General features: G+C 27.2%; 3 protein-coding genes across 5 annotated transcripts in view; 1 reads left to right on the forward strand and 2 right to left on the reverse strand.

Moving 5' to 3' along the window:
• LOC132951486 (dedicator of cytokinesis protein 3) overlaps positions 1 to 5,677 on the reverse strand; it is a 35,581-nt gene extending 29,904 nt beyond the window's left edge. For both annotated transcript variants that reach the window (XM_061023312.1, XM_061023311.1), the window contains exons 1-6: positions 5,455 to 5,677; positions 5,306 to 5,389; positions 5,190 to 5,230; positions 5,052 to 5,107; positions 4,884 to 4,980; positions 4,387 to 4,535 (exon numbers count right to left, since the gene is read on the reverse strand). In XM_061023312.1, coding sequence (XP_060879295.1) covers positions 4,387 to 4,535; positions 4,884 to 4,980; positions 5,052 to 5,107; positions 5,190 to 5,230; positions 5,306 to 5,389; positions 5,455 to 5,491 — 464 coding nt within the window. In that variant the 5' untranslated portion in view covers positions 5,492 to 5,677. The remainder of the gene's footprint in view (positions 1 to 4,386; positions 4,536 to 4,883; positions 4,981 to 5,051; positions 5,108 to 5,189; positions 5,231 to 5,305; positions 5,390 to 5,454) is intronic.
• An 872-nt stretch (positions 5,678 to 6,549) lies between these two features.
• Positions 6,550 to 8,634, reverse strand: LOC132951487 (peroxisomal biogenesis factor 19). The gene is made up of 3 exons (XM_061023315.1): positions 8,535 to 8,634; positions 7,808 to 8,358; positions 6,550 to 7,730 (listed from the first exon to the last, which is right to left on the reverse strand). Exons 2-3 carry the CDS (start codon positions 8,338 to 8,340, stop codon positions 7,514 to 7,516), a joined length of 750 nt encoding a protein of 249 aa, XP_060879298.1. The 5' UTR covers positions 8,341 to 8,358; positions 8,535 to 8,634; the 3' UTR covers positions 6,550 to 7,513.
• Positions 8,635 to 8,728: 94 nt separating this feature from the next.
• Positions 8,729 to 10,359, forward strand: LOC132951488 (E3 ubiquitin-protein ligase RNF181-like). 2 transcript variants are annotated; one of them, XM_061023316.1, is made up of 4 exons: positions 8,729 to 8,887; positions 8,967 to 9,173; positions 9,684 to 9,793; positions 9,869 to 10,359. In XM_061023316.1, exons 2-4 carry the CDS (start codon positions 8,969 to 8,971, stop codon positions 10,001 to 10,003), a joined length of 450 nt encoding a protein of 149 aa, XP_060879299.1. In that variant the 5' UTR covers positions 8,729 to 8,887; positions 8,967 to 8,968; the 3' UTR covers positions 10,004 to 10,359. The 2 variants fall into 2 exon arrangements, with proteins under 2 accessions (XP_060879299.1, XP_060879300.1); XM_061023317.1 differs by having other exon boundaries at positions 8,731 to 8,887; positions 8,943 to 9,173.
• The last annotated feature ends 12,754 nt before the right edge of the window (positions 10,360 to 23,113 follow it).

Here is a 23,113-nt window from a genome sequence, read left to right on the forward strand (position 1 = left end):
AACCTTAGAACCCTACCCTTGCGTAGTTGCGTACGTCACTACACACTGCTATAGGCATATATGCTTGAATAGGTATACTAATAGTTAATACTATTATACTATTTGATAGTTTTAGATTCTGAGCGGTGTGATGAATGTATTGATTTTACAATGATCTTTTTTTGGTGGGGGGTGTTTACATGATAAGTAGTCGAAATAATGCTTCGATTTTCAATTTCAGTGTCTTGTACGACGGGAAAGTAAATCTAGTTGGTACATTTGGGAGCTAAAAATTTAAAACTCCCAGTAGTTTTCAAGTAATTTTAGCTCCGACGAAAAAAAATTAAGAAAAAGACGGGAATTTTTACTCAAAATCGGTTTTCGACAAAGCGAATGGTCTAGGTACAAGGATTTTTTACTGAATGTTTATATTATCATTTTCCATAGTCCATACACTATATAATAGTTAAATATTTAGACTTGTTCAGAGCTGTTAACGGACATTTTCAGTTTCCAATTTTAAATTTTTTTCTATATTTTTTTTTTATGAATACCAATAAAATTTTATTTGTTGAGTCAAAAGCTTTAAAATTGAATACAAGATATCTAATATATTGTTACAATGGAAGTTGAAAAATATTATAAATACAGTCACAATTTTTTTTTTATTGTATTTAAACTTCGAATTTTGACAAAAATCACGAAAATTATCAAATTATTTTAAGTAAGAAATTCATAAAAAATTTTCTTTTTAAATCTAAGATTTTAAAATTTAAAACAAGATTCCTCATAATTTTGTCTACCTTCATCAAAAAAAAAAAAATGTCTACCTGAAAGTCAAATTAAATTTTTATGAACGTTTGAAGTTCAATTTTTTACAACATTGGAAATTCACTTGATTTCTCACGAAACGATTTTCATATTTTGTTATAATTTAAAAACGAATAACTGTATGTATAAACCATATGTTAAATTTAAAATTTGAAAATGATTTTAATGGTAAAATTGTTTAAAATGGTCAATATTATCAAAGTAATGATATTTAGCCCCCCCCCCCCCAAATCCCAAACGCAATTTGCGCCTATGCCTACTGTACAGCAGAGCTACACCCAGAGGCGTATTTACAATTTTGGCGCCCCTTTTTTTCAGTTTCCTTTTACTCAATGTCATAAAAACTTTTAAGCCTTCTGGCTTCTCTAATTAGAAATTTTCCTTTTTATCCGTTAAAAATTATACCCCAAAATTTATATTTTTCCCCTTAGAGCACTTATGCTTCCACTAGTTTAGAGAACACTTTTATTTTACCATTACCACTCCATTTATTCCTAATAAAAAAGTCAACCTTTGTAGTTTAATAAAATAAATTATAATTTTAGATTTTAGCCTTCTTTTTCTAAACTGTACATATGACAATATTATAATAAAATACATTATATGTGTAGAAATGTAAAAGATATAATAAGAAAATTATACAGGTTATCACTTATATCAGTTATCCCTAATATAATTCCTCAACAAATCCTATAAATTAAAGTCCCTTTTGAGGGAACTAAAAATTTGTCGACCCTGTTACCCCTACCCCCTAAGTACACCACTAGCAACACCCACTTATGCGCTTTTTTTTTTTTAGATTAATAATTTTTCAATAAAACTAACGCTGTATCAGACTTTTTATATCTTCATACAAATTTCTTGTTTTATTCACAGTTCATAGATATCAAAAGATCTTACTAATCTTTAATATTTATGCTTGCGTTTTAAATGTTGTATATTTTGAATAGTTTGTAATTTCTGCAATTCTGAATTATAAATTATACTAATGTTATACTAAAATCTCAGTATTAAATTTAAAAACATAAGTTTTGAAATGTAATGTAGTTCATAACTGTGTATTTATTATCTAACATATTTTATTTAAAGTAACTATAATATACTTTTAAAATATGGAAAGCTAAAATAAAACATTTTAGTTTATAATATAATATTGTATCTAATATCAGGTTATATTAGGTTGATAGATGCTATAAAAATTTTTTTAAATAATTGATTATTATTATAGAGGACGGAAAGATAACATTACATTGGGTAATATTCATTCATAGGTACAAATGAATCAGGAAGTTGTGCATATTTGTTTAAATTTTAGGTGACATAAATGCTAAAGAAAAATCTTTACTACAAATATACATTAGACGTTTAGACCCTTGTCAATTAAATGTTTTTAAATCATTCAAGAGATCATTACTATGAACCATAAAAAACTGAAGCAAATACAATTTCAAATCACATTAATATTTAAAAGCCAATCATAAATGCCAACCATACATTCATAAATGTAATCAATAGAAAAAAGGCTATTGAGGATTAAAGCAATTACAATTAATTTTGTTGTACAACTATACTGTTCCTCAGTGGCTATTTTCAAATATTTAAAAAACAATGTATCATCAGAATTTATTGACATTATATATATATTATAACATAATAATTATTTATGTAACCCTGGAACATTAAGAGGACGTTGCACCCGCATGTGTCTTTCCGTCTTACAATTGTACATCATAGAAAAAACTGTTCATGCGAGAGAAAGAACCTAGAACGCTACAGTCATAACTAAGAAACAACATTTTAACCACATAAATAGGAGAACTTTGGCTGTGCAATATCGTTTTTATTTTTTCATTATCGAAACTTCAAAAAAACGTATTAAAGTTTGAAAGACACGAATAGTAATGGAATTTGAAACAATAAGAACTGTTTTTGTATAAGTGATATCAAAAAAATTAAAACGATATTTCACAGCCAAAGTTTTCCTTTATATGTGGTGAAAATTTTGTTTCTTAGTTATGACTGTAGCTTTCTCGGTTCTTTCTTGCGCCAAAACATTTTTGCTATGCCGTACTTGTGTAAGACGGAGACAACATGTATGGGTGAGATGTTCTCTTAAATGTCTTAAAATGGACCATGGACCTGATTGCTTCAATATTAACTGGTGTTAAGAAGGTAAATTTTTAATTTTAAAACACATAATTTTAAATTAATTCTCTTTTTAGGTCACTTGCATTTATTATCTCCATCTTATAGAAAATTAAGTGTGTATGAATTTAGTTTCATTAGTTTTAATATTAGAATCACTCAACCTTATCAAATTTAAATATAACAACATGATCTGTGTTCTATCAGAAGTTGTTTTTGTTATTATTGATACTTAAAAGTAAGTTATTAGTTTAAACAAATTTACAAAAATACTTCTGAGCCAGATATAGATACTGTTGTTTATTTAAATTTGACAATAGATCTATTCACTCTTATATTAAAACTAAAAGTACATTTTTCATATTACGCGATTAATAACTATTAAATATCACATCTATTTTATATTTTGTGAAATAATTTTTTAGGACTATTGTCCTTAGTATATACAAAATTTAATTTAAAAAAATTTTCTGTAATTTACAGAGGAAAATATTGGTTCTCATTTGAAAAATATAAGTTTGTATCGTCACATGACACTCCTTAAATGGTATAAAAATCTAAGTATATCAAAATATGCACCTTTCAGTATACTTAAAAATCCTAAAAAGAAGATAAGAATTTGAATAAATTCATTATTAAGAGTAGGGAGGCAACCTGCGGCCCACATAATAATGTCAACACAATATTTGTTTTCTCTCTCAAACCCATACGCAAACATAGAAAAACGTAAAAATCATTTTTATGATTTTTGGTTAAGCTGAGAGTGAAATTCCCTATTACAAAAATTATAAAAGACAATACTTTTGAGGGTTTGACATATCAGATTTATATTTTATTATTATTTGACATTCAAGATAAAAAAAAAAAAAAAAATTGTAAATTTAAATTATGTTACTGTTTTGAGGCAATATTTTGACAAATTGGTGTCATATTATCAAAAATATTAATTTCTTAAATTCACAAAATTTAATATTTTCAATTTATGAACATTTTGGTTTAAAATAATATTTGTGAACTTTAGTCAGTACCTCATGATTGGAATATTATGAAAATTGTTTAGAATTACTCAACTATTCAGTGATGGAAATAACTCCAGTGATATTTATTGTTGCTTATGAATATTATATAAAAAACTCTTACGTAGAGTTGCATAGAAATCAATAAATTGAATGGCCCAATCATGGAGCACTAGCTCACAATTGTTTCTTTAAACATTTAGTGACTTATTTAACGTAACCCGGCATAAGCATTTCACAATGTAATGGAAAAGAAGTAACTCAATACAAGCAACTAATTTTCTAAAAATGTTCACTTGGATAATATTAATTTCCAAATATAACAATTTTCTTCGCATTCTGTTAGCAATACCAGTAACCCTGCTTTTAATAGCAATAGAATAAAGCAATCAACATGCAATATTTCCATATTTACCTGTTTCCCCAATCAATTTTTGCAGTTGTTTTTAATTTCAATTCTCTTGTTTGATCTTGAGTTAATGTTCCAGTTATTAATTGTTTTCTCCATTCCAGTAACTCTCGCATTACTTTTCGTAATGTAATAAATTTATATGTTTCCCGTTCCTACAATTATATACATGTAATTAATTTATATTGACTATTACATAAATATTAATTAAAAACAAAATAACATAATAGGTATTATTTTTGTATTATAATATCAACATTATAAGAATATACCATGCTCATAATTAGCTAATATAATATATTATCATAATTAACTAAATGTTTGTTTAAAATTGTTAAATTACAGGGGAAAGAACTAGCTTCACATAATCATGTGTTCAATTATTATTGTATTTATCAGGGTTTGTTAGGATCTATTATTTCCATTCATTCTTATATGTATATATTTTATACTTAAATGTAAAAGGTAAAAGTAAAAGTAAAGTAAATATATTTTTGACATACCACATATAATGACTTCCAAATACAATTCCAATCACGTAAAACCAGTGATACTTCTCGTACAACCATATCTTCCAATGGTATAGCTGTTTCAAAAGTTCTGAAATTTCAAATTAAAATTGAAATAAACATTAAAAAATAACAAAAAATACATAAATTTGTTGAATTTACCCTTCATTTTCAACACGACACGGCTTTAAATGGATGTATGTAGATGGAAATATACCCTAACAAAAAGGATATATGATATTAAAAGAGTGCTTGTATGATATTGTTAACGCTTAAAAAATAACAATATAAATGTCTCACCTTAACAGATCGATTTTTAGTAACAAATCCTCTGAACCAACCTGTATGATATACAAAATAGCTTTAAAATATACTCAGGTACCCAATTAATAATAAAATATTATGTTCATACTGACCACAGCATTGTTCGAGGATCTGGACAGTGTCCCCAATTTCAAGATGTAACCCATAAGGATTATCTCCATGCCAGTTGTATATTACTAAAATGATATATAAGTTAATACTTATAAATTTTAAATAATCTCAATTCCAAAATAAAACTCACCAACTCCATATTTGTTTGTTTTTGTTGGAGTCCACATGTCTGTTATTGTAGGTGTGTAATAGGACCGGATTGGAGTCTTCTTCCGCTCATATTTTTATTTTTTACCCAAATTGACGAACTAAATGTTTATCAGACAATTGGAAAAGTCAAGTATATTACTAGGAATTTAATTTATTTTCTATAAAATCAATTGTTTCTATTTTGTTTACATTTCAGTTTTAATTGCTATCATATACGGGGGTGGAGCTGCAGAGATAAGATATCATAATTTGTTCGAACGCAATTTCAACCATTTTAAGATAAAGATAAAAAACTATAGAAAAAAAAAATAGTATAAAAATTATTATCTTTAACCGTGGCAATATTTTTTTTAGATTTACGTATGGTAAAGATAAAGTTAACTTTACTTCATCAACAATTATTAATTTATCACGGATTTTCAATTTGCCATTATTTAATTTTTAGACATTTTATATTTTACTTAACGCGTTCATTGTCGGAACTCGGAATACCAAAATATCTCGAAATTATTAATCAATTAGGTACTAATGTACTATTTAGTATTTACTATACGTCACAAATCACACAGTTTCATTAAACAAAATCTATTGTATGGTCGTGTTGTACCTACAGATTGTAATTATATTTATAATTTATGGACTCATTGTATGATATTATAAAAATTAAAAGGATACTTTATTATGGCCAACTATATTATATTATGAAGTCGTGTAGAAAACATTGACATTTTAATATGGCCATGATGTACTTACTACATAGGTATGTTTTTTTCTACAAATGCATATCATTTACCAACTTTAAACCAAAAAATTTAATAAACTCAGCAGTTTTACATGCGCACAACAAAAAGGAAACAATTTTAAAAATCGACCCAGAATGAGTTTTTTTAGTTAGTTTTTTGATAAATATTCTCTTCAATTTGAAATTTTCCATTTTAATCTAAGGTAATTTGGCTAAAAATCTAAAATATTTCATGTTACTATTAATCATATTTGATGTTACTGTTTATTAACAATAAAATAGTTATGGATAGGCGATAGCAGGATAATATAACTAATTATTTGTTACTAATTATTATTTTGATTTTATTATACATATAATATAAATAATCACAATGTCTAGACAATAATGTAAGCACTATGCTTCATATTATATTTTAGAAAATATCAAGGTATACAATATTTGTTAATCTAAATAATAATATATTATTAAATAAAGTATACGCTTTAACAAAGTAAAAAAAAACCCTGTCTGAAGATTAATTTTAAACATACATAATATAATGTCAATGATAATTATATTATAAAATTAAAACTAATATTTTTTAAGTCATAACAATTATGATGTAGAATCCACTAATTGAGACATTTTGATTTATCCCACTCAAATACTAGTTATTTAATTTAATCAATTTTCCCAATCCAATAATAAAAATGTTTTTAAAAGATATTGTTAGATGTAGCAGATTATTTCCTTAAAATTGATTGGCCATCGTGTTCATCTTAAAAGGCAACATAAATTAAATTATATGACATACTAATGTTATGTTACACTTATACATTTTCAAACATTATTTTATACATATATTAATTAATATAAGTAAAAAAACAAAAATTCCAAATAAATTTAAACAATATGTTAAATAATTGTATTTTAATTACAAAAAGCCAGATTTAATTTTGATAAATTACAACATAATACAATACATTTTGTATAGAAGTAATAATGTATAAAAAAATTGTATACTTCATATTGGTTTAAAGGACCAACCACGAAATACTTGATCTGCAAATTGATTCAATAATATTTAATAAGTTAAAAATTTAACTAATTAATAAAACATCTAAAAATCTGAGGTTAAAAAAAATTTAGAAAATTTCATTATGATGTATTTTATCTTTGGAAGTTTACCTTTCACATTGGTGAAATCTGCTACCCTTTTACCTATACCCTATATTTATTCAGTCTTCATTTATCAAACTGATAATAAATAAATAAATAAGACTCAATAAAAATAATACTTCAAGATAAACATTTGCTACATGAGAGAGCATTGGCCAACATTGTCCGGTATTGGATTACCATCAGCTACATCTCTCATTAATTCCTCTGGCGGTTGTCCACATTCTTGCATTTTTTTTAATAACTCCATGAGTTCTTTAAACTTCCTAGTCTTAGTGATATCATCATCGGAATCTTGTTGATTTTCTAAATGATCTCGGACTTCTTTTATACAACTAAACATTTGTGTATACCTAAAAAATAAAATATAACTTATATAACATACGAGTATTTATTATGCGTTGAAGTATTATCTATGTCAATAACTTACCTTTCAAATTCTTCTTTATCAGATGTTGGTTCATGGTCCTCTAGCCATTTTGGATATTTATCACACAGATCTTTAATAGATGGATAAAGCACATCCTTGCTCAGCAGTGGCTGCATAAATTGCATTAACATTGGCAGCATATCTTCATCTAAATTTATATCGTCTTGAATACCCATATTGGCAAACATTGAAGTCATATCACTTCCCTCGGGCAGATTTTGTTTCGCTTCTGATAAGCTTTTTAATGATTCTTGGATAACTGTTTGTAAATCAGATCCTTCATCTCCTAAAATTAGTTCTTGTAGGCCAGCGGCTAATTCTGCTTGATCACTATTCATAAATGATTTCATTGTTTCTTCAAGACTCTCTTTTAAAAAGTTATCACTTGCACTAAAATTAGTGACTTCAGATATTTTTGATACATCAACTGATGCATTTGATTCATCTGGTTTTTCAAAATCTTTAAGAGCATCATCCAATAATTCAGATAATGCGTTTGGTGTGTTTTCTTCTTTTGGTTGGTTTTCAGACATTTTAAAAGAATTGAGACACTAAAAAGTAAATAGCATATAAATTTGTTAATAGGTAACTAGAATTATTGTTATTATTATAATTTATTATCAATTATTCGTAATCTAAAAAATGCACAATTTGTATGAACTGGATTTTAAAACAATATCTAAGCAATATTAATAGTTAATACAATATAACATGATAGAATACTGACCTTAATGGCTTAATACAATAATAGTTGAATAATAATTTTCTTAACTTCACGTTTCAGAATTTCAGATGACTAGAACAAACTGATAACTAAACAGATGTTTTCATATTGATAAGAAATAATAATATTCATAAATTATAAATTATAATGAAAAAAGTCAAAAGAGGTTAATATTAATCGTGAATCATATTATCATTGAGTCAATCTCAATCATGACTTATTATTTATTTTAACTGAAATAAAAATTCTTTACTGCGTACCTCCTTTAATTACTTCCTATTTTTGTCATAATTTTATTCGTCATTCTCATTTTTATATAATATCATAAAAATTAGAAACTTCTTCAATAATTCAAGGTAAATAATGTAATTAAGTTTAATTGACTGGTATCTATTCGTAAATGACATTTAGTATACTTATATTTAAAAAATCTAGCTATGGCAAGCTATTTTGATGAACTCCATGTTGAAGAAGACGAAATGCCTACTGTTCGATTAGAACGCTTAACGAGAGAAACATTTAGAATGCTGTTTGACCACGATCCAGCACGATACGGTGACATTATCAATTTTCAAAACACACCTCCTGCATCAAAATCAGAAATAGAAAAACTGAAAGCACCTTCATTCGAGGAGCTAATAGGTAAAAATGTTATCTCAAAATAAGGTACTTTTCGGTTATCGCGACAACCAACCATAGTAGTATAGTACATATTACATATATCCCTGGCAGAGCCCTTGCTCACTGTACTCACTCGGACAATTTAAATAGAAAATATCTCAATTTGCTATGATGTAAAACCACCTTGGATAGTTATTAGAGTAACCTAACCTTATCTCTAGAACTATCCAAGGTGGTTTTACATACCTATTAAGTTGAGGGATGTTTTCAATTAAAATTTTCCAAGCGAGCATAGTAAGGGAATTTCCACGCCGAGTGCTGGGTCTATAATATTTGCTTTAAGAATGGTTTTACTCCAAGACCTACCCAATGTATCAGGTGGCTTAACAAAGTAAATCGAGGAGGGATGTTTTTGATTTAAATTGTCTGAGCGAGTGTTCCCGGTAGATCTGTTCATACTGTGGTCGCGTTAACCAAAAAGTACCCAAAATAATAATATTTACTGAAAGTATTTGTATACCTACTTATTAGATGAACAATGTCGAATCTGTTTATCGCAATATCAACTGAATGATAAAGCACTAAACATGCCATGCAATCATATATTTCACGAAAATTGTTTAAAAACATGGCTGGAAAAAGTAATGAAAAAATTTATTTTAATAACTTTAAATTAAGTAACTATAAATTGTTAAAATATTTATTTTATTTTTCAGAGTAATTTTTGTCCGCTTTGTAAGTTTGAATTGAAGACTGATAATGAAATGTATGAATTGTATAAGCAAGAATTGAAAAATCGACAATCAAGAGAAGATAACATTGCCCAACTTCACGATTCTATGTTTTCATAAAAATTATAAACTATAAACAATAACCACTCATAGCGTGTATAACATAGGTACTTATTTTACATGTTACAGTTAATACAGACATCTTGCATAAGTTAGGTGGTTAAAAATTGGGATTTTGTGTTTTTTATAGGGACGTTAAGATTTATATTGTGTATGATTACCTATTATAAACTACGTTACAATATTCCAGATTATCATAAGTCTATTACTAACTTCTTTTTAAAAAATCTCATTTCAAATGAAATTTAGCTTTAAGTTTTTTATTTTATTTATTTTTTTTTTTATTAAGAACTGTATTTAATTCTATACATTTATTTCCATATTATTATAATCATTATTAATGAATTTAATTATTTTATGATTTTAAATTACCTATTACCTAAATTTAGAAAAACAACTGGCATTCACCATTGTTCTGAGTAATTATGCAACAAATTATAAATTAAATTGAAATATCTTTTATTTACTGTCCGATTATTATTAATGTCCATTTGAAAATTTTAGTCTAATCTAGTCTAGTTATGTCAAACCATATATTATGTGATAGTGTATATTATTAAAAAAGTTTCTAACATACAGTAGTAGTATTAAGGGGCCCAGTCCCAGATTTTCAAAATTTCCGTAATTCTATAAAACTTGAAAATTAAAATTAAACTTTATATTTTAGTTGTCACCTTTATCATTATAATACTTTTACTTTTTTATTTTATTTTATTTTTTTAATTAAGAACTGTATATATTGTGTCCGATAATTCAATACACAATATCACGTGTGATAACATTATCGTCTAAGTATTAAGTCTAAAACCTTTTTGCAAACACGTCCAAGTTGATTGGAAAAGTCACTGCATAGTCGGAGTTCAATGTGTTCTTGACATGTTCGGTTTTTTCACTCTTTTTTACTATAGAATTAAATAATTAAAATTACAAGAGTCCCAACAGTGTGGGTAGTATTATAATATATTAAATATATATACATAGAATATTATGTTGTATTATTAGACTATAGGCCTCTAAACGATCACGAAGAATTATATGTTTACCTATTATTTTTTTTAAGAATATTATCACGAACACGAAAAATCGACCGTTGTTTATCTTAAAATTGTACATCACCTTGAGGCAATTACTTGATACAAATGAAATACAATTTTAACAATTACCATCACCCCACGACCAAGTCTTTTCATAATGTGGTTCTGCGTATGATTTGAGAACTTGTACAGTTTTTTAGATGTTGTGGCTTTCGTGATTCTTATAATATTTACTGTAGTAATTTTTTTCTTAGTTTTTTTTATATTTATTTTACATCCATTTATATATATATTTTTAAGTTTTAAGGGTCCCGGTGCCAGTTTTTCAAATTTTCTACAATTATATAAAATTTGAAAATTGAATTTTATTTTTTAGTTGCCACCTCAATTTATTATAAGACTTTTCCACTATTTTCCAATACCTATTAAGGGAGGGTTGATAGGGTGTATTATATCGAAAAAAACGACTTTACGGGTATAACTCTCAAGCTTTGTAGAATTGTCGGATTTTGATGACTATTTTTTTTATCTGAAAGAAGAAGACTACCTACAGCCCGCATCGATCTCTGATTTTGTATTTTATTTCAAATAATTGTATTGAAAAAATACTTTTTATCTTGTATTTTTTTAGACTTATTATAAAGTTTGAGAATAAAATATTGAAAAACAGAGATCGATGCGGGCTGTAGAATGTTTCCCTCTAGCAATTAAAAAAAAAATTATGAAATTTGGTTGATTCTACAAGGCGGTATTGTTATAATGTTATTCCAGCAGAGTGTATTTTTGAGGACAAAGTGGCATCGGCACCGGGCGCCTTAACAAATAATAATCATAATATTGTATATTAGGTATACCTATTAGGAATTTATACGGTTTTTATCGACGTGTATTACTGTCCGTTCTTTCGTATGTAGTTATACATAAACCTATATGTTTTTATATAAATAATATTTAATTTAACACATTTGTTATTTATTATGAACTATTCATAATCAATAAAATATAATTATTTATATACACTTTCGTTCTGCTGAAACCGATTTAAGGCGTTTCCGCGTTGGTATCAAAAAACTATCGTTTACGCTAAAACAATAATGATTGCCTATCTCACCGCCTCGGTTAAGTAACATTGTGTTCTGCTATTATTTACTTTACATTGTCCTCATTAAAAAAAGAACATTCCGCAAAGAATAAAATTTATAAAAAGAAAAAATAAAGAGAAATACACTTCCGCTTGAACGGTCTGAAGACCGAAATTAGATTATTATAATCACATAAGTATTGATATAACCCATACAAAATCAAAATTAAAAGACAAAACATGTTGGCCATTCCAATACACTATTTTTTGGTAAATAATGAGAAAAAAAATTTATAAAAATCAACAGGAACTGTATAGCCATAGATAATAGAAGAATTATATTCTTCTAAATCTTCTATTATCTATGTGTATAGCGGTAAGGAAATGTAAATTAGATTAATCAATTAGACACATAATAGATCACGGATAGGTATCACAAAATATAATATACATAGGTAGATGTTTAGTGTAGACTGTATGCTTGAAAAATATCGATCTACACTTTAGGTATCACGATTATTCCAGTAAATGAATTCTAAAAAAAAAAAAACTTATATTAAAAAACTGATGGTCGACCACCTTTGATTAATATATTTTAATAAATGAAAAAAATATTATAATTAAAAATAATATTATTTTGGCATACTAATGTAATTTATTCTGTATTCACGATTTGTGGATAAGCTATGAATACGCAGCTTACAGCATACATTATATAATATTATATATATAATATGATTTTAGACAGTACCTACTAGGCTACTTCGAATTTCGATTCATTAATTTTACCTGGTTGTCCTACCAACATTGGCGCACGGGCAAGCCCGGATTAAGACATTTTGAGGCCCAGGGGCCAAAGTTTTAAATGAGGCGCCTGTACGAAAAAAAAATGTATATATCATTTACTATTAGTTAGCTGTTAATTTTATATATATTTAGGTATTAGGTACATAACAATAAATAATGAATAATGTATCACTTAATTTATAAATTATAATTTACAAGCTTTTTTCCTCGCTAAATAATCATCGATTTTTATTTTAGGTGATTTATGCAGTGTTATAGCCTATAACGAATAAAGTAATGGACAAATCTGAGGCCCCTAAATAAATTCTAACAATCGAGGCCCGGAATCAGGGCTTGCGCACGGGTCTTTTAGCGTTTTTATGATTCGTTGTTTGTTAGGACATCATGCGTTTGGGCGAATTACCTCTTTACCCACATAATAAAAGTAATGTGTTTGGACGAGTTTCTAATAATGCGTTTGAGCGAGTATGATACAATATAAAAGATAAAATTGTATATTAATATTGTTAAGATTAAGATAAAAATAATATATAAAATCTATAGGGAATTTTATATCAATCTAAATATGGCACATCATTTCAATTTTTAATCATACACACAAAAAAAAAAACAATCCACTTTTAACCATGCTCGTGGAATTTATGGACAACCCAAGTCTGTCAAAATGAGAGAGAAAATGTATTAATAAAATATATTAAAAAGGATATTAAAAAAGATCGCCCAAAACCATTAGATACAATGTTTTAAAATCACTCTCCCAAACGAATTGCATTTTTAAAAAAATTGCCCAAACACAAATCGCCTGTTTGTTAATGTCCTATATATATATATATATATATATAATAGGTACTCCTATAAATAATATAGGTAATAATAATATATAGAGAATACCCTCCCGAGTTAAAAAGGACAGACTTAGCTCTAAAATACTTAGTTAGAACAGTCAGAGCCAAATTCATTCCACTCACTGAGGAAAATACTGAAATTCACCAAGAATTAAATGTAAACGGCATTGACCCGGCTCTAATAATATCAAGAGAACCAATGAACTATCCCCCGTGGATAGCCCATTATTCAATAAATACAGAATTAACTTCCTTCCTAAAACCCCAAACCCCTCCCTCAGTATACAGAAGTCACTTTCTCACTATATTAGAACAATATAAAGACTACCAAAAGTATACACTGACGCTTCTAAGTCTCATGACGAAGTAGGGTTTTCAATAATATTCCAAAACAGAAATCTACTATTCAAACTTGCTCCATCTTCTCGGCTGAAGCAATTGCAATACTCGAGGCATTAAAAATAATATTACACGAAGACCACCCAAAACATATTATATTTAGTGACTCCCTAAGTACCCTCACCACTCACCAGCATCAAAAACCAATTCTATCCTGGAGATATCGCAATAAAAATACAAAATAAACTAAACGAGGCCTCAATTAGAAACAAACATATCACGCTCATGTGGGTTCCCGGACATTCGGGCATCATTGGTAACGAACTAGCAGACCAACAGGCTAAAATTGCCACCTCAAACTCGGGAGTAACAGTATTACCAGGGCTAACATACGATGACTTAAAATCCCATATTAGTGAGATGTCCAACGACAAATGGCTTCGGGTATGGAAGCAACAAACTACCAAACTGAACACAATTAAAAGTTCCATCAACCGATGGATTAACAGTTCTTTAAAAAGGAAAGAAGAAATAATATTAAACCGCCTGCGCATCGGACATACTAGACTTTTCCACGGATACTTAATGGCCAAGGAAGAAGCTCCTTTATGTGATGCTTGTGGTTTAAGATTGTCCGTGAAACACATAATTACGGAATGTTTCAAGTACGAACAAGATAGACAAAAGATCGGAATCGACGCGACACTTGGCTCCGCACTGGGACCAGAATCCGAGGACAACAACAAGATAATAAACTTCCTAAAATCAACTAATTTATATAACTCAATCTAAATATTATTTTCTTTTTTTTTCCACAGTTTATAGTTATTAGAATACGATAGCATAATGAACCCCTATTGTTATTAACTTTTGTGCCACCATAGCTGTAACTAATGGCCACAGATGCCGGGTTGTTTATAAGATCAATAAAAAAAAAAAAAAAAATATATAGGCTATAATTTTAGTACCTACCTATGACAGCGTAGTCCAAATATTATGCGTTATAAATTATAGGTAATTAAAAACGCACATGGATCAAAAACTAAAATGTGTTTCCAAGTAACCCAAACCAATATGAACATTTCGTGTAAATCCATGTTGGCATTATATTTTGCTCAGATTATATTATATTATAATTTTCTGGAAATAAGTTTTCATTTTTTAAACGAGTACTACTAATTTTAGCGAAAATATATTTAATCGGCACGCATCTGCGATAGAAATTATAATTCATAATTAATTGTACGTTACAGATGAATCGTCGGTGTTATGATATCATGATGTTGACCATCAATAACTATTTGAGCATTTCAGTATCATAATACGCATTTTATAATATATCAAAAACAGTGTCCGTCATTATTTTTTAGCTATAAGCAATTATTTACATAGTATTACTTACAGTATCACTTTAAAATGCGTCAATTACCTGTGAATCGTCGTGTATTATGCATATCATTATATCAATATAATATAATATGTTTAAACAGGTCATTCACACACATAGATACATTAAGCGTATATTATAATAATATTGTATTATATATTGTACGACGTACATATTTCGTTTATGGTTAAGTATATAAACTTCCGGAAAAAATCACGATTGCCCGCAAACTGTTTTCCAGTTTTCGATTTCGATTGTTCTTCGGTACGATTTAGTTTGCCTTTAGTTTTTATCACATAAAGTTACAGACGTTTTTTAAAAAAAATATATATTTATACATAATATGCGATATAATATGTGTTTAAGACTAGGCACTAGTCAATATTATATTGTAGTTATACGTTATTCGAACTGTTAACGTTGAATTTACAAAAAATTATATATTTCAATTTGACATGATCAAACTATGTCAACATTTCACATGGAATCGTAAATGCTTTTAATTATTGTATTATATGGTGTGCTAGATTAAAAAACAAAACGTACCATCAATTAAATATATTACACATTAATTATGAGTCTATGAGATACACATATTAAGCCGTCTTATACTATATTGTAGTCGTGGTTTTACTCGTAATTTAGCGACCAATCAATGACAAAGTTTAAAATAATTATTATACTTATAAGACTTCAGTGTTTAAAAATACTATGTTTTTTTATTATTATGATAAGTATGTTTATATCACAATAGTCTGATTTCATATACTTGGCGTAGGTACATATTGTACGATTGAATAGTTCAAGTTTGAATTTTATTTATTTCAAACACAAATTTTGTTTTACAATTTTTTAAATTAATTTAATCACAGAGTTTCAGTAATGTTTACAAGTGCAGAAATCGGAAACTACGTACTTATTTACACACATCATATGATGCAAATAATTGTATACAATTGTATGAGATAATCCTCAAAATAATATAATATTAATATATACTTAGGAACATAACTAATCCACAAATAATAAACGTATCACTGTGACTCTGTTTACTGTATTAACAAGCACACTACAAACAATTCAATGATCAAGATAACTAACCTAAAAACAATAAGTGAAAAATCTTAGTTTGTAAAAAAAAAAATACAATTTATAGTTGATAAGGGGAAGAGTAAATAAGGGTACTGAGCGGGTTCTTTGTATTCCCAGTACTAGAAAAACAAGCAAATAAAAAGGTAGTTTATATTTGTAATACATTGTCAAACAAATCAAACAAACGCAAAACGAATATAACAATATTATTGTATATTATATATAGTTTTGATTATTTATATACATAATAAATATGCACTATAAAAAAAAAAACGATAACTATTAGTCAATGAAATCGATTAATTAGCTTACTGTGTCGAATAGTTATTAATCTTTTTGTTTAGGTTTAATTGCTAATTAAAAGTAAACTGTTGAGTGTAAACCTAGATAAACCTACATTAAAATTGTATCGAAACTTATTATTACAACTAACAAATATTAATATAAAAACTCCAGTGGTTCATTTGATAAGATCTAAACATTCTAAACGATCACCACTTCATATTTTAAAACAAATTATGAACGAAAGGTAATGACTTAATTGGTACAATACAATGGTGGTACTCACGTGCATTAAAAATGATAATCATTACTTTTTTCATAACATTATTAAATGCTCGCGTAAAATAAAAACTACCTCATTTGATTGTTTAATGGAATATTAAAACAAATTACATATTTTTTTGCAATAACCTATTTTTAATAATAATAACAAAATTTGCTTCAATTATTATTGATTACTTTTAATGATTAAGGTTTTTTCCCGGATAAGTATAGATACCTATTGTACCTACATAATAAATTATATACGATAGACGTAAATTTTATTTTATTAACAATTGTTTCAAAATCCGGATGTATCTAATTCATTTTCAATAGATTTAGGTCAAGCAAATAATAAATATTTGAGACCAAAATATAAAACTAATATTATTTGTGTTGGTCAATGATATAATATTATGTTCTGCAGACAATGTTTTATCAATTGGTAAAATTGGAGTGTCATGTTTGTTCATTGGCATACGTGTATAATTATTAATACAACTACAATTGATGATACATTTATATGAATACCTACTATAGAAATTAATAATAATTAATATGTTACCATTAAATATTAACACTGTAAAATATTATTTATAATCTGAATTCGTGTTTATATAGTTTTACATAATATTATCATACCTACCTACCTGCTATTTGTTCCAAGTATACATGCAAGATATGATATTGATATTGATATAAGATCATGAAAAAAATATATAAAGTATATATACCCACATATAATATATATACCTATAGTATATTATGTATTGATGAATTGATCATTTGGAAAATGTATATAATATACTTAGTTATAAATTATAATTAATTTAGAAATTAAAAAACACTAACATGACTTAACTATAAGACGAAATATTGACCATTTTAAAACAATTAATGTACCTAGCATGAATCCATCTGTAATATTATATTAATATTATTTGTAATAAAATATTTGATTTACAAAATATATTAATACTGTCTTCGCAAAATTAACCTCAAGTGTGAATCCTGATATTATGTTCTTTTTTCATTATCCCTAGTGCGTCCAAACATAAAACCAATAATTTTATTCTTGCGTAAATCCCAATCAATTTAACATTACACATGACACGACGAGGATATGAACTAAATTTTATACCCTAACAGTCTATAGTATAGTTAAATATATTTCCATTTTTATTTAACTTTCTATAATAATTATTGATTTGTTCTCTAAAATGTACATTTTTAATATTTATGTACGATGTACCTACTTACTATATAATTTCCACGTAGTAATACAAATGGTACACAACGATATCAAATTGCCTGTTGATCCTGCAAGTTTTATCGACAGGATATCCTGAACCCTGAGCGCGTTCTGACTCCTGAGATGATAACAGGATAATTGTATAATTAAAAATTACGGACTGTTTAGTACCTATCACTTCAGATTAACTTGAATTAAAAATATAAAATTGTGATAACCAGGCGTGGTAAACGGTCACTTTGTACGGTCCATTGTTTAAAATGCATAACGCGGACACTTTATTGTACGGTCGGGTAAAAATGCACATTGCAGAACGCGGACACTTTGTACGGTCGAGTAAAAATTTTCATTTCAGAATCGGAAACTGTTCTATTATATTTAGCCATAGGGCTTTTATATATAAACATATATAATGCTATGAAGTTTGATGAGATTTAAACATTATTTTACTTATTTTTGAATACTTAATTCAAATGTTATAAATAGTATACAAAAACAAGTTAAAATGTTTTTTGAATGTACAGGTTATAACCTGGGAATAACCAAACATGACTTGCTGCTATAGTATATTTATAAATTATAATAAATTGTATTAACAAATTAGATAATATACCAAATGGTATTTAAAGTAAAACTTAATAAAATGTTTAATATAATTAGTCATGACTTCACATTTACTTTTATTACCTATATATATACGGCTATATTGCCTATATATACTTTATGTAAGTGTAAAGTACAATATGTTTCCGCGTTTTGCAATCTTAAGTTTTACCCACAGATATTTATAATAACTATATAGATACCGGACTCCATATACAACAACATTATTAAATTATGATGCCCGACGCCATTTGTGACTTTGGCAATGTTAACAAATTCTAATCGTTTTGATTGGCTACGGGCTTGGTTGTTTGATATGAAATGTTGTTGTTTATTATCATATTACCTTTCTAACGATTAGTAAACATTGCCAAAGTTGCAAATGGCTGCCAGCGTCATTGATAAGAAGAAGTCGGGTATCTAGTTATTATATATATCTGTGGTTTTACCCGACCGTACAAAGTGTTTGTTTTCGAAATGAACATTTTTACCCTATCGTACAGACGCGTCCATGTTTCGCACTTTTAATGTTTGACTGTATACAAAGTGACCTAGAACGGCTAGAACCCCCGGGCGTACTCGGGTTTCACAATTAACACACATCGTTGTATAAATATTAAGAACAATTTTAAAGTTATTAAAAACTATCAAGTTAAATCACCAGTACAAATATTTTTACCAAAGATCAAAACGGACTTACAATACAGGCCTGGAAACCTATCACACCTGTGACATCTGCGATTTATATCCAATTTATACCGGTAAAATGTAAGTAACAGTTCTTATTGTAAACTATGTTCTATAGACTCAATTCGTTGGTAATATACAAACTAAATCTAACCGCAAAGCGTCGTTATTCAAATAAATCTTAAAAACTTTCGGGTAACACAATTATACAAACTATCTTACTCAGAACCATTTTTTTAACGCAATGAATTATCATCTATTTCAAATACAAAAAAATACTCATTATACCTGTCCCACTCAATTCTTCCGTCATCGGTTTGTTTTCTCTGATTCTAATCTATCAGTATAATGCCGAACACACTAACGGTAAAACATTTAAAAAGGTAGATAGTAACTATAGTGTAGGTAGATAGGTATCTACGTTAGATTAAAACACAACTTAATATCTTTTATAACAGATCAATACTATACATATTATACGCTATAAAGATTAAAGGTGTATATAAATTATTTTTTTACTTCTAATATCGTTTTTTTATTTAAAGATGATTGATGACGGTAATATTTAACTAACGAGTGGTGCAGCCCGGATTTTTTTTGGGGTGATGTTTGTTTTTTTGTAATAAAATGTAACATGTGAAGGATTTCACACTCCCTTTAATGTAATATGCGATTAACTTCCAAATATTTATTTCAAATAAATTGTTTTACTTTTTCATAAATAATTATAATGCAAATATTAATAATATTAAAATTATTATAGTGATAATATTTATATTGATAACAATTATTGACACATTCGACAGTGATGTAAGCACAAGGTAATTATAAAATAATAAAATAGTTGAATGCTAATGATTGACCATGTATGACCTGTGCAGTAGATAACGCAAATTACATATTATTATGGTGTTGTGTAAATATTACCTATCTACAATAATAGGACACCGTGTGCACTAGATTAAGTTTATCTTAAACCGTTGTAGGGTATAACAGAATACATTTTACCACGACCAATTAATGATTGTATTCCTATACCTATTATAATTATAAACATTATATTTTTGATATAAATACGGCCCGAGGGAAAGGTTTTAACACCCAAAACACCCCCCTGGCTACGCCACAGTAATTATCAATTACCTATTCATTTATTCATAGTTCGCTCCATGTTATAATTTAAAAAAATATAATAAAACACTCGAGTAAAGTAGTTCTTGGCTACGCTTTTGTATTTGAGAGTAATGGCGTGTTTTACGATAATTAGTACAAAAAGAAACTAATACAGCTGCAGTGACATCGTTTTTTCTTAAGTTGCACAATGCACATGGACCATATTATATTAGATATGGTATAATATAATAATTAATAAGTTATGCGCAAGTGAACGTCAGTATCAGTGGTGAATTTAGTGTTTTGACTTAGTGTGGGGGACATTATGTCCAGAGCTCACAAAGTCAAGGAGGTTACTCACACCTCACATCAAAATTGCCTTAAATTGTACACAACCCGTCACCCAATAGGTGGTTAAAATGGTAGTCAACAAAAATGTCCGAAATCAAGATTGTTCCCTATGAAATTGTTCAAAATTAAAAATGTCTGTAGTAAAATAATACAATTTTCCAATATTAAAAGTATCAATAATAAAAAAAAAAATGAGATTATTGAATTGGAATAATAGAGCAACATAAATTAGCTTATTAATTTGTATTAATTAGTGAAATTAGGCCAAAGAGAAATTGGACAAGATCCAGTGAAAAAAAAATGTATTATGTTGATTTGAAAGAAACAATTTAAAAAATACGCGCTGAGTATAAACATAATGAAAATATATGGACATTTTTTTAAAATATTGATCATTATTTATTAACCTTTATACATTTTAAGTAATTATAGATATGTGTTTATAATATGTTAATTATCAGATTATTTTTTTCGAAAACCAGAAATTGTATTTTGTATGTAACATTAAAGATAAAGAGCGGATAAAGACAATTTTAAATAATATCAGACTTAAAAAATAAAATAAAAATATTAATTGTATTTTTTTATAAAATATAAATCAATGTTGTAAATATATTTTTAGTTAGTTATAAATATGGTTATAATATGTATTGTGTATAATAATCTATTTCATCTGTTGATTTGTCATATTTTAAACCCAAACAACTTTGTCAAGAATCGTTGTTTATTTTGGACAATTTTATCATGGTAATTTTTGATTTTGGACAATTTTACGGATATTTTTACCGTAGACATTTTTACCTAGATTTGATTAAAATATATTATGATTTGCTAAAATACTATAAAATGCCTAATGGCTATTGCCTTTGAGTATAAATTAATTTAGTAAGTATAGTTTTTATTTATACTCAGTTCTATTGCAATTAATATAATATGTGACGTTGAAATATAATTAGTTATCACTTTGTAATATTAATTACGCATAGTCATAGTCATTAAAACTTATAACATAAAAGTCGACTTTCTATTTTTTGAGCTTAATTCACCAATGACTTCATCCGGCATAATTTTGATATTTCGGTGACACTCCAATAAGGCCAACCCATTTAGTCTATTCTTATCCTTGCGAGATTGCTCGGCTAGTTAGCAGAGGTGACTCTAGGCTTTACTTTTAGGAGGAAGGGGTCATTATATATTAACTCCGAATTTTTCTTATTTTTTTAAAGCCATTTTTAGGATATCTGAAATATTAAGAAGTTTTTCAGACTCGGGGTGTAAATGTGTCATCGATAACCACAGTAGTTGTCTCATGGAGTATCTACTTATTACCTAGTTGTTTTCATACATTAACTTTGAGTTAAGTGGATTGTTAACATATATTAAAAGTTTAATTGTAAGATACTTACACATTTGAAAATGTATAATTGCCACTTATACCTACATATTTTAGTCGCACAACATGTTCATAAACTCACAAACAATGTTTATAAAATTGTTTTATTTTCATGTAACCTGTCCACTAATACTTATAAGTACTTTTTTAGTTTTATATTGTCAATACAACAAAGCATGTTGCATTATTGCATTTGCCTTATTAGATCATGTCGCAGTTTCTCCGTATGTATATAATGTTGTACGAGGGAAGTTCCTAATCGGCTAATACTCATCTGCATCATACAATATTAGCACAATTCATAAACTAAATGGTGATAATAAATATAAATTAATATTGACTTACCAAATTTGAAACGTTTTTGAACTGTTAATACATGGTATATGAAACGGTAATTTCAAGTTTTTACTCATACAAAATAAGGTTTACATAATTAAAACCCATATGTATTTACAAATAAATAAATATAATAATATTTTGTAGCCTTTTTTATTAAAATTTAATATAAATTATTATCAAATACAAAATAAAATGAACACACTACACATTAAGAGTCAACAATTGAAACTTGATAAATAAATAG

Source organism: Metopolophium dirhodum, chromosome 8 (assembly GCF_019925205.1).
Source record: "Metopolophium dirhodum isolate CAU chromosome 8, ASM1992520v1, whole genome shotgun sequence".
NCBI lineage: Eukaryota > Metazoa > Arthropoda > Insecta > Hemiptera > Aphididae > Metopolophium > Metopolophium dirhodum.

Coding starts and splice junctions, on each gene's coding strand:
- LOC132951487 (XM_061023315.1), bottom strand. CDS start 8,340: ATGTCTGAAAACCAACCAAAAGAAGAAAACACACCAAACGCATTATCT. Junction 7,731..7,807: donor GATAAAGAAGAATTTGAAAG/GTAAGTTATTGA, acceptor TTTATTTTTTAG/GTATACACAAATGTTTAGTT.
- LOC132951488 (XM_061023316.1), top strand. CDS start 8,969: ATGGCAAGCTATTTTGATGAACTCCATGTTGAAGAAGACGAAATGCCT. Junction 9,174..9,683: donor TTCATTCGAGGAGCTAATAG/GTAAAAATGTTA, acceptor CCTACTTATTAG/ATGAACAATGTCGAATCTGT. Junction 9,794..9,868: donor TAAAAACATGGCTGGAAAAA/GTAATGAAAAAA, acceptor TTTATTTTTCAG/AGTAATTTTTGTCCGCTTTG.